Below are 12718 nucleotides of genomic sequence, written 5' to 3' on the forward strand. Positions count from 1 at the left end.
GGAAAATGACGGTATTAATCATTTATGTAGCGCTTTCATCCAACGCCAAAACAAATTTGGATTTCATTCCAGCCAGCAAAGGTGCCGGCCGGACCATCAGGAGCAATTTGGGGGTTCAGTGTATTGCCCAAGGACACCTTGATATGTAGACAGGAGGAGCCGGAGATCAAACTGCCAACCCTGTGATCAGTGGACAACCTGCTGAGCCACAGCCGCCCGATTAATAATAATTATTACCTCCTTTCCACGAAGCTTGCATGGAGGAAGGGTCTCAGCCCGAAATAGATCTCATTTGCTGCTCTGGACCAAGAGACGGATGCAGGAATTTTTTCTCATGACATTTTTTTTTTTACATTTTTGCTAATTTTTCAGGGAATGATGGATCTAGATGAAATAAATCAGGCATATTTAAATCAGATTTAGCTGATTTAATTAGATTTTATTTAATATTAGATTGTATTTGAATTAAAGAAGGACTGTTGGGCCTTGGTGGAGGTATGCGCTCTACTGAGTGCTATCCTACTCAATGCATGGCGTTTTAGAAGTACTTTGCCTCAAAATTGTACTTTCCACCTCGTCATCTGTGCAAAAACCAAAAAAAAAATGGTGAAGGCATTGCTGGAGAGTTAGAGAAGTGATGACAGCAAAGAAACTAGAACACCGGAGCTGAACAGAAGGCGAGTACGAGATTAGGTGGTTAGGGGTAAGGGAGCAAGGCAGCGACATAGGGTGGTGGTAGAGGCAGGTAGGGAGGCTGAGTGTTAGGAAAGGTGGAGGCAGGGAGCCAGAATGGTGCACAAGATAAGAGAGAGGCTGGCAGAGTGGGTGGTGAAAATCACAGGCAGGCAGAGATCCAGATAGTTAGAGACGTGCTCCAAACAGGCAGGTAGGGCAGCATGTATCCTGGGCTGGGGGGGGAGGGGGTGAATGCAGGCAGGATGGAGTTTGAGAGAGCCGTCCAACACCCTGACCTTTGCTGAGTCATCTTCTGAAGTGATACTGTGTGTGTGGGTGGGACTCTGGGCGCCCGTGTTATGTCCGACATCCCTCAGATCCATGCTGGAGCTCACAGCTGAAGGACAGCCGCAAGGACAGCTAGGCAGAAAAATATGCTTATTTTTCTTCTGCTTGTCGTGTGGCATGCATGGTCACACACTCTGCCTCCTTAGAGGGAGGACAAAGCCGGCCGAGATGCTGACCTAAGGTCTTTTCTCCTGACAGCCTCCAGTCGATCTGCCGTTGCATCAGGTCGTTAGAGAATCCAGGATAAACTTTCTCACCTCCTGCATCTGTTTAATGTCACACCACTGTTTCATTTTTAACACTTATTTTTAATACTGTAATTACAGGAGGCTCTGCAGGTATCAGCAGCAGCGTTCATCCCATCCATCGGTCCCCCGGTCGGCCCCGGGCATCCAGCGGCGGGGATGGTCGTGCCGTAGAGAACGGGATCATCGGTAGGAGTGGTGCCAGGGTGAGAGGTGTGATGCCTGATCACTGGGAGCTGGCCTTCAGTGACCCAGGAGAGTCTCACTACATAGAGTGAGTATCTGTTAAAGGATCACAATTAAGCTGAACTTGCAGAGAGTTTGATGAGAAGATCAATACAGCTGTCATATTTTTTGGAGCCAGGAGATCGATAGCCTAGCATAAAGCCTGGAAACAGCTAGCCTGGCTCTGTCTGAAGGTAAAACCTAACATCAGCTCTGAAGCTCACTGGTTTAACACTGTTATATCCAGTAGGCACCAATTTATTAACACAATGACCCCCGAGTAGCAGAGATGGTGCATGGTTAGAGGGGTTGCCTGTTTCATTGATCCTTTATCTGAGGATTGTGCAAACTAGACCCAATGACCCTGATCATGGATCTGAAATCAGTAATCTGAATCAGTAGACTAACTGTGCTGGTTATTGATAAATCCATTGCGCTGTCAGTGGTGCTGAAGTAGCAGATAGATCTGTAATTGTTTTTTCTCTGCATCTCACTTCTGTCACTTTTGTTTTGGTTCTCTTATTTTCTCAGGAGCTGGTGAAACAGGTCCTTCCCCACTGTTAAAAATGTTCATATCGCCTACTGTAGAAGTAATCTACTACTTTTTTTTTAGAAGGGCTGGATTTGAGTAAAAGTGAAGGGTCAAAGGGCTGGATGTTTACACTCCCTGTGTCTGACCTGTAGAGCTCAGAGTTTAAATGTTTCAACAAAAACAATGCACTTTGTTTATTAGTTTTCACAATTGAAAAAGAAAGATAATTTACACAAAAGTACAGGAAAAAAACAAGAGTATTAGAGTATTTCTATAGAAATAAGAGTATTTTGGGGGTTAGCAGCAAACTTAACTCATGAATGGGCCTCGCTAACGAAATGATCAAACGAAAAAACTAATACGTTTTTTAAGGCTGCCAGTTGAATAGGTCCGGCCCACTGGTTGTATCTTGTTTGTTTAATCCATACAAAATACTAATTGAGCCCAATTAACCTAAACCTCAGAGGTCAACAGTGCGTCAAACTGTTTTTTACAAGAGGAAGGTGTTGGGAGGGAAACATTATTTGACCATTAGCGGGGGTAACAGACTTTGATACAAGAACATGAACACCCCATAAACTTTAAAAAGGGAGGTGAGGGGAGTCTAAGCTAACTGTCTCCAGACTCTGTCTCCATATTTAATCGACAGATACCAGAGTGGGAACCACCTTCTCCTCTAACTCTCTGCAAGAAAGCGATTATGCATGTTTCCTGAAATGTCATACTGTTCCTTTAAAAATGCTCTGAGCTGCTAAGTTTTCACGATTATCAATGGCAAGCGTATGTGTTGCGAGTGTATTGAAAATCCAATGCTGCCATATTATATCACATAGTATTATGTTTCTGAAGAGGAAGGCTTTTCTTTTGCTTTTCCCCCTTTTGTCTCTCAAAGTCGCAACCCAAGGAGAACCAGCTGGCAGAGTCCTCGAGCCTCAAGCAGGGAGACGGTCTACCAAAATGAATGTGAGCCTCTTTGTTTCTTCCTTTCTGTCCCGTCTCTCTCTCGCTCTCTCTCTTTCTCTCTGGATGTAATTATTGAAACACTGGTGACACGTTGAACTGTTGAGCAGCCCTAAATGAAGCTACATATTAATCAAGAACGGAAGTAACAGACAGCCAGCTTGTTAGAGTCAAATGAGATGGAATGAGCTTTTCGCTGAACAGAGACATGTAAGTGATTAGGGCCTAAAGCTCGGAGCCGCTGGCGAGGAGCCAGACTCACTGCTGAGGCTCGCGGGGTCGACACGTGGATGGCATGTGACTGGCAACTTAATTTTATAATTTGGTCACATGACTCGCTGTTAAAAGGACAAGGACATAATCTAGTTTTTGATGTTTGTCTGACACGGCTGATTGCAAACTATAGGAAAGCCATCTGCTGTGGTGCCATGATTGCAGCTTGTCTCAGTGGAGTGCAGTACACTTCTGTCACCAGCAGAAGGTGATGTAATCTCCATTATGGCCGCAATTACCTGCATGTGGAAGGATTACTGTAAAATCTGGTTCATGTTGAATCCACACTGAGACTGTCATAATACGCAGGGGTGGAGAAATATCTGAGTTTATGCAACTTGAAATGATTTCCGCTCCACTTTACATAAAACATCTGCTTAAAAAAGGATGTAAAAATAGGAGAAAAATCAAATCTGCAGTACATTTTCCACAAAAGTAAACAGTAAATAAAAAAAGATCCAGATTACAGCACTGAGTTGCGTCAGTCTAATGGATTATGTTGCTGATTTTAAGGAGGTAGTCTGTAATGGATTCAGCTTTTAATGCAATCTTTCCAACAAACACTTTAGGTTTGTGTGCACGTCTATTTATTTCTAAGTATTTTTTGTAAAAAGCCATCTGGCGATTGGTTCGGAGAATTCTGCCTCTCTCTCTCCATTTTCCCTCACTCTTAAAACCTGCCACTTCAATCCATTTAGTCATATAAACACATGGGGAAAGAAACGTATCACTCCTCCTCTCTTTCTAATATTACTCTAGCGGTGTGTTTTTCTTTAATGACTTTTCCTCGGATGTAAGCATCATCATCTCATCCTTTGTCCCTGACCAGGGTTCACAGACCAGCCTGATGAGCTCAGGGGTTTTCCGGTGCACACACACTTGATCAAGGGCTCCAGAGGGTTTGGATTCAATATCGTCGGCGGCAGCAGGCCAAGAGAGTTCCTCCAGGTCTACAGTGTGACTTCGAGTGGACCCACAGCGCTCAAGACAGGTAAAAATACAATGGATCGGGGATGATTGTCGCGTAAGAAAGCTAGCTTTAATGTCAAATAAAGAGGACACATTCTCACATACAAAGAATTAAAAAGTACTTACCTGTATATGGCAGACTAAGAGCTGGAAATACAGTTGCTGAAGTCTTGCAAAACAGAAAATACGGTATTTTAAAGGTTCTGTATGCAACATTCACTGTGGTTAGATGTAGCACTTGAACATCAGCATCTCAGACACTGAGTAACAAAAGTAAGTAAACCTACATCCTTTGTAATGGCCAGCAGGGAGCAACTCTAGATGTTTAAAAAGAAGGCTGTTTGTATGTTATTTTTCTAAAGAATTTATGGTCTCAACATCAGCATGTTGTCAATTTAGTTAATTATGGTCCCATTTAGAGTAAAATAGATGATAAAACATGGCATGCTTTTGGGCGCGTCTGGCTCTGAAAGACCAAGATGGCGATGTCCACAATGCCAAAGTCGAGGCTTCAAAATGACAGTCCACAAACCAGCTGGTGATGTCATGGTGGGGTTGACACAGCCATTATATTTCTCTCCTTAAAGCCACCAGACTCCATTGACAAAAACAGATCACACTTACACACATTCAACTTGACGGACACAAAATAAAACTCACCCAGTCCGCCTAGTCTTTCTACTGTTCCAACAATCACCAACTCTGGATTGGTAGAAATAAACCAATTTTCAATCTGACCTAAATCGTGTAACATAATGAGGTCGTTCATCAGAAAAACGTTCATAGGCCTACAGGTCGACTGTGAGAGCAGCTTATTACAGCCCCTATTTATGTTTCTTGTTCGGCGGCGACCTCTAGTGGCTGTAGTGATTTTTACGGCAAAAAAGGAGGAAGTCAGGCAAAGAAGTGTAAAGAGCGACAAGTCCTTATACAGAGGAGGTTGGGGATGGATGGTTGGGTCAAAAAAGCACAGGACTTTAACTCTGTTGGTATCCAGTATTAAGCAAAAGTCAAAGGTTATTTAAACTTACAAACTTAGGAGAGTTACGTCACAACTTTTTACGTAAATGAAGAACGTTTGTAACAGAAATTAGACAAATAACATAATTATTTTAAGCCAAACCACCATGTTTCCTGAACATAACCAAATATTTTTCCTATTCAGTAGGAAGTATGAGAACGTGTTGTTTTCGATGGTTTCCACTGAATGTGAATACTTTCAGCTGATCGCCTCTCAGGGACTCATATGCACAAACACAATCGCAGCTAAACAAATGACAGAGAAACTCAGATTACAACTCACACAGAGGGAGTGTTACTTAATTCACTGCAGGACGCCATTGCTCCACTTTCTATACATAGCAAATTGTTATTTGCTGCTATATTAACATTGAATATCCCAGTGCAGTGTGTTTAAACAGCCTGTCGCTCTAGTTCTCCACTCTTTGGGATTATACTTCTGGATTTTTGATCTCCAAGAGCAAGTGTATATCACAATCAGTCCTTAATCCTGAGGGCTAGCACGCCATAATCAAGCTATCATAACTCACGCATATGCAGCGGTATGCACCCACTTCCACACACACACACACAAATACCCATACAGGCGGATTTTACCACTTTAGGAGGCCGAAGCACAGGCTGTCTCTGCAGGGACTGATCTAGTTCATATCTGTTAATAGGCTGGTTTAGAGGGATTAGTTGGTTGGATTAGTCAACAACCACACAAAACACACGGACAGTGTTTTCATTTGCAAACTACACTCATCTGCACACTCAAGCGCATGAAAATGGTCAAGTTGAAGCACTGATACATTAAAAAAAAGATGTCAAAAGTGACCCTTTAGGTATAAAAGGTGAGTGTTTTATTAATTATATCTCTGTCAATGTGCTTTCTTTTGTGCTTTATTAGCGGACATCTTGGTGTACATCAATGACGTTTGTGTGTTGGGAGTGTCTCACAAAGAGGTGGTAGAGATGCTCAAGTCGGTGCCTGTGGGCCACAGTGTTGACGTAGAGGTCAGAAGAGGGTATCCCATGCTCTACAACCACGACGGTTGTCCCAAGAAGCCACCGCCAAGGATACAGGACAGCGGGGACCCCTTCCTAGCAACCACCACCACCCAACCTCAGCCTCTCCACCAACTACCTCGCCTCCCAACGCCCACTCCCCAGTCCCAGCATTTTAACTTTAACGGGGTCTACAGTGACCAGAGCTACATGGAAACAGCTGTGACTCTAGACTCTAACGGAAATGCCACGTCTTTCGCCACCAGACCGCCGCCCTCGTACAGACGCTCCAGTATGAGCAACCCTGCCTCCTCCTCCTCCCCTCCTGTGCGTCCTCCTCGTTCCCTGAGGAGTTTAGCCAGGCTGCAGTCGTTCGACCCAACGCTTGCCAGCCAGAGTGACAGTGAGGTTGTGTCTGCTATTGGTTCACACAGGTAACATCTGTCTCTAAGTCAATTAACTAGCAAATATTTGTTAGAATCAGTAATTTTAGACGTTTAAGACATTAATTAGGGCTCTAGGGAATCATGCTGAACACAGTTACCTTCACTTTTCAGTATCTGAATGTGTCAAAGCAAAGACTTACTGGAATTATTATTGATTTTGACTCCTTCCATTCTTTCTCATCAGGGCATCAATGATCCGTAATCACAACAATAACTCCCTCTCAACACCCCCTCATCCTTTTCGTTACGGCACGTCCAAGTCATCCGAGAGCGACCTGTCCACCTGCGACCTGTCGGGCTCCCGGCTGCCCCTGCCTCAGTCGCCGAGGAGGCCCATGTCCTCCCCCGGCGGCCCCCGCAGCGCTCACTCCCGCCTCTTCAGACCTCAGACCTCTCACCTCAGGCCTCCCACCCCTGACAGCCCCCACCACCGTGGCTTCAATGGCTTCCATGGTAACACCAGCCCAACTGCGAGTCCCAGCAGTGTGTCCTCCCCTGGGGCGATGAGCATGGGGAGTGGAGTTGGCAGTTTCAGCGGAGGGGAGCTGGTGCCAGTGGCCTTGGCCCAGAGTGAAGGAGACCGAGGACTTGGCTTCAGTGTGATGGCTGGAGGTCCGGGAGGCAGGATGACTATAGTGAAGAGAGTCTGGGACAGGAAGCAGTGCAACTCCCTGCAGCCAGGGGATGCTGTTGTCAAAATCAACGGAGCAGATGTCCAGAGTCTTAGCTTTGCACAGGTAATGGGAGGGAAGTCAGGGGAAGTAATGTAAACTAACAGCAGTTCATAGTTGATTCATAGTTTCTTCAGTGGTGGAAGTAACTAATTACAACTACTCAAATTAATGTAATTACTACTTGTACTTGAGTCGAGATTTTCAGTGTGTTAAAACATGTTTAATCACCAGTGTGGTGCTTTCTCTCTTTTTACTCTGACTTTATTGAGGTTTTCAATTATAACATTACATATGGCAGCAAATGCAGTCTACCATTAAATGATTCAATTAAATAGGCAAATAAATACAAACATAGTAATTAAAACAGAGGTAAATATACGTTTTTTGCAGTAATTACAGTGTACAGTAAGGGACTACTTTAGCTCCCAGCAAACTCTCCCAGCTGTCCTTTTGTAATGTCTGTTAGTTTTTCAATAGCAATACATGATGATAGACGCTTAATATTTTCATTAATACTTGGTTTGTTCATATTTCTCCATCCTTTGACTATTGCTCTCTAAGCATGTAAGAGAATGAAGGATGGACACCACTTCGAAAAGGTGTCAAAAATAATCAAATAATCTCCAAATGAGTCACAATTTAACGATGTGTTTGTCGACAGGTACAGTCAGTTCTCCAGGAACACACCAAACAAGGAGAAGTCGTCCTGTTGGTTTACAGAGGAGGTAAATGACTCACATTTGTTGTAGTGTGTGATTTTAGTAACTGACAATCAAGTAATCGCCGTGGCTAAATTCATCTCACAGTCATTTTCCTCTCTCATCACCAGGCGTCTATCATTCAACCGTCTCCCCCGGCTCTATTCGGAGACTCCCTCCGCCCCTCCTCCGCCCCCCTCCTCCACCTGTTGAATCAGACAACACCTCTCTGCTCCCAGAGGTGCTGCCGGTGCCCCGGACCTCCATCAGCACGCCTCCCTCCCCGGCCCCCACGCGCTCCTCTCTGATCCAGAGCACCAGTTTCTTGGAGTCGATTCCAGTGACCCTGACCATGGAACCCAAAGACTGGATCAACACGGGCCTGGAGGACGAGGCGGGCGGCGTCGCAGTGCCTGATTCGGGTCTGGAGAGGCAGGGCGGTGAACGCACTCGGCCACTTCGGGGGTTCGATGTGGAGCTGAGGAGAAAGCCAGGAGAGGGCTTTGGGTTCGTTATTGCCTCTCAGGATGTAGAGAATGGAAAAGGTGAGAGAGAAGTACATAATGACACGTCATACTGTAAAACAGACCTGTCAACTACTTTTATAGAAGGGCCACATTAAAACAAAAAAAAGGGAAATGCCAAGGGGCCAGACTTTTACATTCCTAAGGGCCAGAACTGATGAATGGGCTAAATAGCCTTCTAACAAAATGAGCTAAGGGCCAGAATGAGGTCGTTATTTTTCTAGTCTTAGCAACCACTCGAAGTGCTTTACAACACATCAGCATTCATCCATCCACACCGATGGAAGAGTCACCGGGAGCTAACTGGGGTTCAGTATCTTGCCCAAGGACACTTTGACATATTTTTTTTACACTGTCATTGCTACACTGCAGCTCCAAAGCAGATGTGCTCAGCAAAAAAACTCAACTCAGACTGGAGCACGTATCCGTGTGCTCCAGTCTACCTTGGACTGCCGTTTTTTTCCTGTCACTGAGAGCACCGGACAGACTTCCAGCTCCACGTGAAGCTGCTGAGGTGCACTAAATCCCTTCCTTCATCTCAGATATGCTCAGCCTTTTTGTGTAGACTGCTTATTTTACCCATGATATTTCTTCTATCATATACAAAAACACCATATGGAGAGGCCTTACAAGATTAGGTTAAATGATATAAATATAGCACATGTCGTGGCGTTTAAAATGTATTTTTTCATCCAATTATCTGAAGTAGAACTGGACAGGCATTATGCAGCATTAGTTGAACTTTTCTGGCCCAGTAAAACCACTTGGTTACCTGCCCAGGGAAACAGATTTCAGTTGGATGCCCTTGTGGACAGACGTACCATTAGATAATTACAGATTAAAAAGTGGTCACCGTGGCCACGTGCCATCGGATGAGTCATGATGCATCATCAACCCTTTTCTTGTAAGGTAATTTTTTCCCCAACTATTGACTCTATTATTGTCACTGTGCATAGAGTACACTGTTGGTTAGCCAGCACAATTACAAAATATATATTTTCTGTCCATATTTATCAAAAGCTCAATGCCAACGTACGACTCAGGATACATTTGGGTGTTTGTTTGGCCACAACGAACAAGTTAATCCGTGTTGGAAAACTTAAAACTGCTCATTGTTCTTCATTAGGCTTCACTGGAGAAATGTCAGAGTGACAGGGCTTCAAGCAGTTGAAGGTTCACTGCCTTGCTCAAGGGCACATCGACAGTGCCTCGGCAAAGAATAAGCAAATTATCACAATTAGCTCACAGTGTCCCACCTTTTTTGGAATAGTGGTTGTACCTCAATAGCCATCAGGATAACAAAAACAACAACAAAAAACAATATAAGCATAATATTGTAAACAGGAACGCCCACACTCTTGACACATTCATCACTTTTCCTGTTTTTAAACGATCTTGCAAAGCCCCACGTTTGTGTTTTTGTTCCCGTCCCATAGGCTTATATTTCTGCACCTCACTGTCTCTGCTCTTGATGGAGAGGCTGTCATCAGGATCAATATTCAGAATCTCACATGTGACGCCCAATTTAGTGGCTTATTAGAAGGAATAGTTTGACATTTTGGAAAATGTAATTATTCACTGTTTTGCCAGGAGTCAGATGAGAAGATCGATACCACTCTCATGTCTGTACTCGAAAACATGAAGCTAGAGCCAGCATCAGATTAGCTGAGCTAATGGTGGGGACTGTGGGAAACAGCTTTCCTGGCTCTATACAAAGGTAACAAATCCCTCTACCAGCACCTCTAAAGCTCACTAATTAGCACTTTATAGCTTTTTTTCTTTTTGTTTAATTCATGAAAAACGGATGTGTGAAAACCACACATTATAGTTTAACAGGGGTTATTTTAAGAGCTATTTCTCTGCCAAGCAATGTAACGTCCTAAACTTCCAGCAAAAGAAAAGTCACATTGCCCCGCATAGAACCACACTGTGTCATTTTAACACTGATCAAATGCACAAGATATAAAGTGCTGATAAGTGAGTTTAAGAGGTCCTGATTGGCGATTTTCTTACCTTAGTAAGGAGCACGGATAGCTGTTTCCCGTTGTTTTTACCAAGACGAGCAGCCAATTTACACAGCGACCAAACTGTGTAATCACATCACATGATGCACAGTGGGCGAAGGAAGCGGCTGTAAAGTGGTTGTTAAATTTTTTTTGAGCGTTTAACTATAAGAATTTGATCCATTTCGTCCAATAACATTTTGAAAGTCTAAAAGAGTCGCATGATTTATTAATTGTATCCATATTTACGTTAGCTGTCCATGGTTTTTCCTTATGCTATGCTAAGCTAACTGGCTGCCTTTATATTCATCATACAGTCACAAGAGTGGTATTGATCTTCTCATCTAACTCTCAGCTAAGCGATTAATAGTATTTCCCCGAATGTCACACTATTTACAGGTTTTATTTGTAGCCATGCTCTTTTTTTTAAAATTCAATTCATCAGCTCTTGTGTGTCCCGCAGAAATGACCTTTTTTTGCTTAAAGTATCACTAGATTCTCACTCTGACTCGCCAGGACACTGACGCTTGTTTATGTCCTGTCTGTGAAGGGAACACATCCCGCCCTTATTAGCTTTTAGCGTAGTGCTTATGAACAGCAGTTTAAGCCGCAGCATCCCCTATGATGTATCACCCACTCTCCCCTTCCTTTGTCTTGCATTGGCTGCCCTCTGTTGCAGTTTGATGCAGTTCAATTTGCTTTATGGCCACGGCGAACAAGCATTTATGTTTTCATGGTGAGATTAAGGTTGTTGGTGCACCTGTCTCTGCAGTCTCTCCAATCTCCACTGTGTCCTCATTCTCCCCTTCATTTTAACTCACCCAAGCTGTCCCCCTCTGTCTCACCATATCTTGTTCTCATCCTCTCATCATTTCCTCTTCCCCCTCTCCAGCTCTCTGTCCCTCACAAGCTCCCGCCCACTCTCTCTCTCTCTCTCCTCTCACACCCCTGTACTCTGCAGTAAAAGCGTCCAGTCTGGTTATTCAAAAGATTAAAACTCTCCCTCTCTCTCTCTCTCTCTCTCTCCCTCTATCTCCATCTCTTCCTCCCCTCCCCTCCCCTCGCCTCCCACCTACCTCCTGCTCTCTCCATCGCTCTCTGAATGCTTAAGAGAAATGCTACACTGAACATTTCCCTCGCAGCGGAGCAACAGAGGGGGGACAGCAAACCTGTGTTTCAGCTCCTGTTGACCGTGAATCTCAGCACCTCCGAGCTGCCTGACACGGGAATTTAGGATTTTTTTTTTTTTTTTTTTGTTGTTTCTGTTTTGGTTTTTTTCTGCGCATGCTAATCAGAGAGCCATGCTGGAGAGACTACAGTCTGCTTTGAGAAGTGTGAAGGAGTCCAAACGTAATTATTCGCTCTACTTCTCGCTTCATATTTCCATAAAAATACTGGAGGGTGCTGGTTTGGTGCAGTGTTTTCCTGTTTAGCTGTGTGCATGAGCTGCAGGGTAGGATTTTCTGTGTTGCACACCAAAGTTTGCTCGGCCAGATGTGTTTGACTATGGCAGTGTGAAAGTTGGATCCACAGGCTCACATGTTCTGGATGTCAGATCTGACTGATGCTTTGATGGATGTGTTTTAAGGGTCGTACTGGACGAGACTGCGGCGTCAACAACAGCTGGAAAAGAATATGATATATTTTAAACCAAACCAAGCTTAAAGCAGCACATATCACGGTGATGTGATAACAGTCTGTGTATTAGAGCTATTCATGAGCTACACGTGCATAAAATGAATGAAGTTAAGCAATAGATTAGAATTAACTAACCTGCACACAGGCACTGCTGTATATTCATGCAACAGTACTCTCTCTGGTGTTCAACATGCATTAAGCATCTGTGGATGCAGGCTGCTGTGGTGATGTGTGCACCCGGCTGATGCATCTGGGCTGCAGAGGGGGATTTTACGATGGCGGGGCGAGGCGTGGGGGGGGTCGCTACCGCTCCTGAGCGGTGATCAGTGCAGCGCGTCAGAGCTCGGCTGGCTGCTGGGCATACCGCAGTGGGATTACTCTGGACAGGAGAACATGGAGAGCCAGAGGAAAAGGCACTAATATAAAGCAGTCCATTTGGATGCATCTGTGTGTGGTTTTAAGTGTGTGTGTGTGTGTGTGTGTGTGTGTGTGTGTGTT

At 44.3% G+C, this 12718-nt stretch overlaps 1 protein-coding gene across 1 annotated transcript in view; it reads left to right on the forward strand.

The window, feature by feature from the left end:
• The window catches only part of magixb (MAGI family member, X-linked b), a 45774-nt gene that overhangs the window by 24362 nt on the left and 8694 nt on the right, over positions 1–12718 (forward strand). Inside the window, exons 6-13 of the mRNA XM_084366866.1 lie at positions 1369–1542; positions 2918–2988; positions 4088–4249; positions 6140–6671; positions 6868–7420; positions 8019–8082; positions 8187–8611; positions 11878–11932. Of these exons, the coding sequence (XP_084222992.1) occupies positions 1369–1542; positions 2918–2988; positions 4088–4249; positions 6140–6671; positions 6868–7420; positions 8019–8082; positions 8187–8611; positions 11878–11932 (2036 nt within the window). The remainder of the gene's footprint in view (positions 1–1368; positions 1543–2917; positions 2989–4087; positions 4250–6139; positions 6672–6867; positions 7421–8018; positions 8083–8186; positions 8612–11877; positions 11933–12718) is intronic.

Source organism: Pagrus pagrus (assembly GCF_965226575.1).
Source record: "Pagrus pagrus genome assembly, chromosome: 11".
Classification (NCBI taxonomy): Eukaryota; Metazoa; Chordata; class Actinopteri; order Spariformes; family Sparidae; genus Pagrus; species Pagrus pagrus.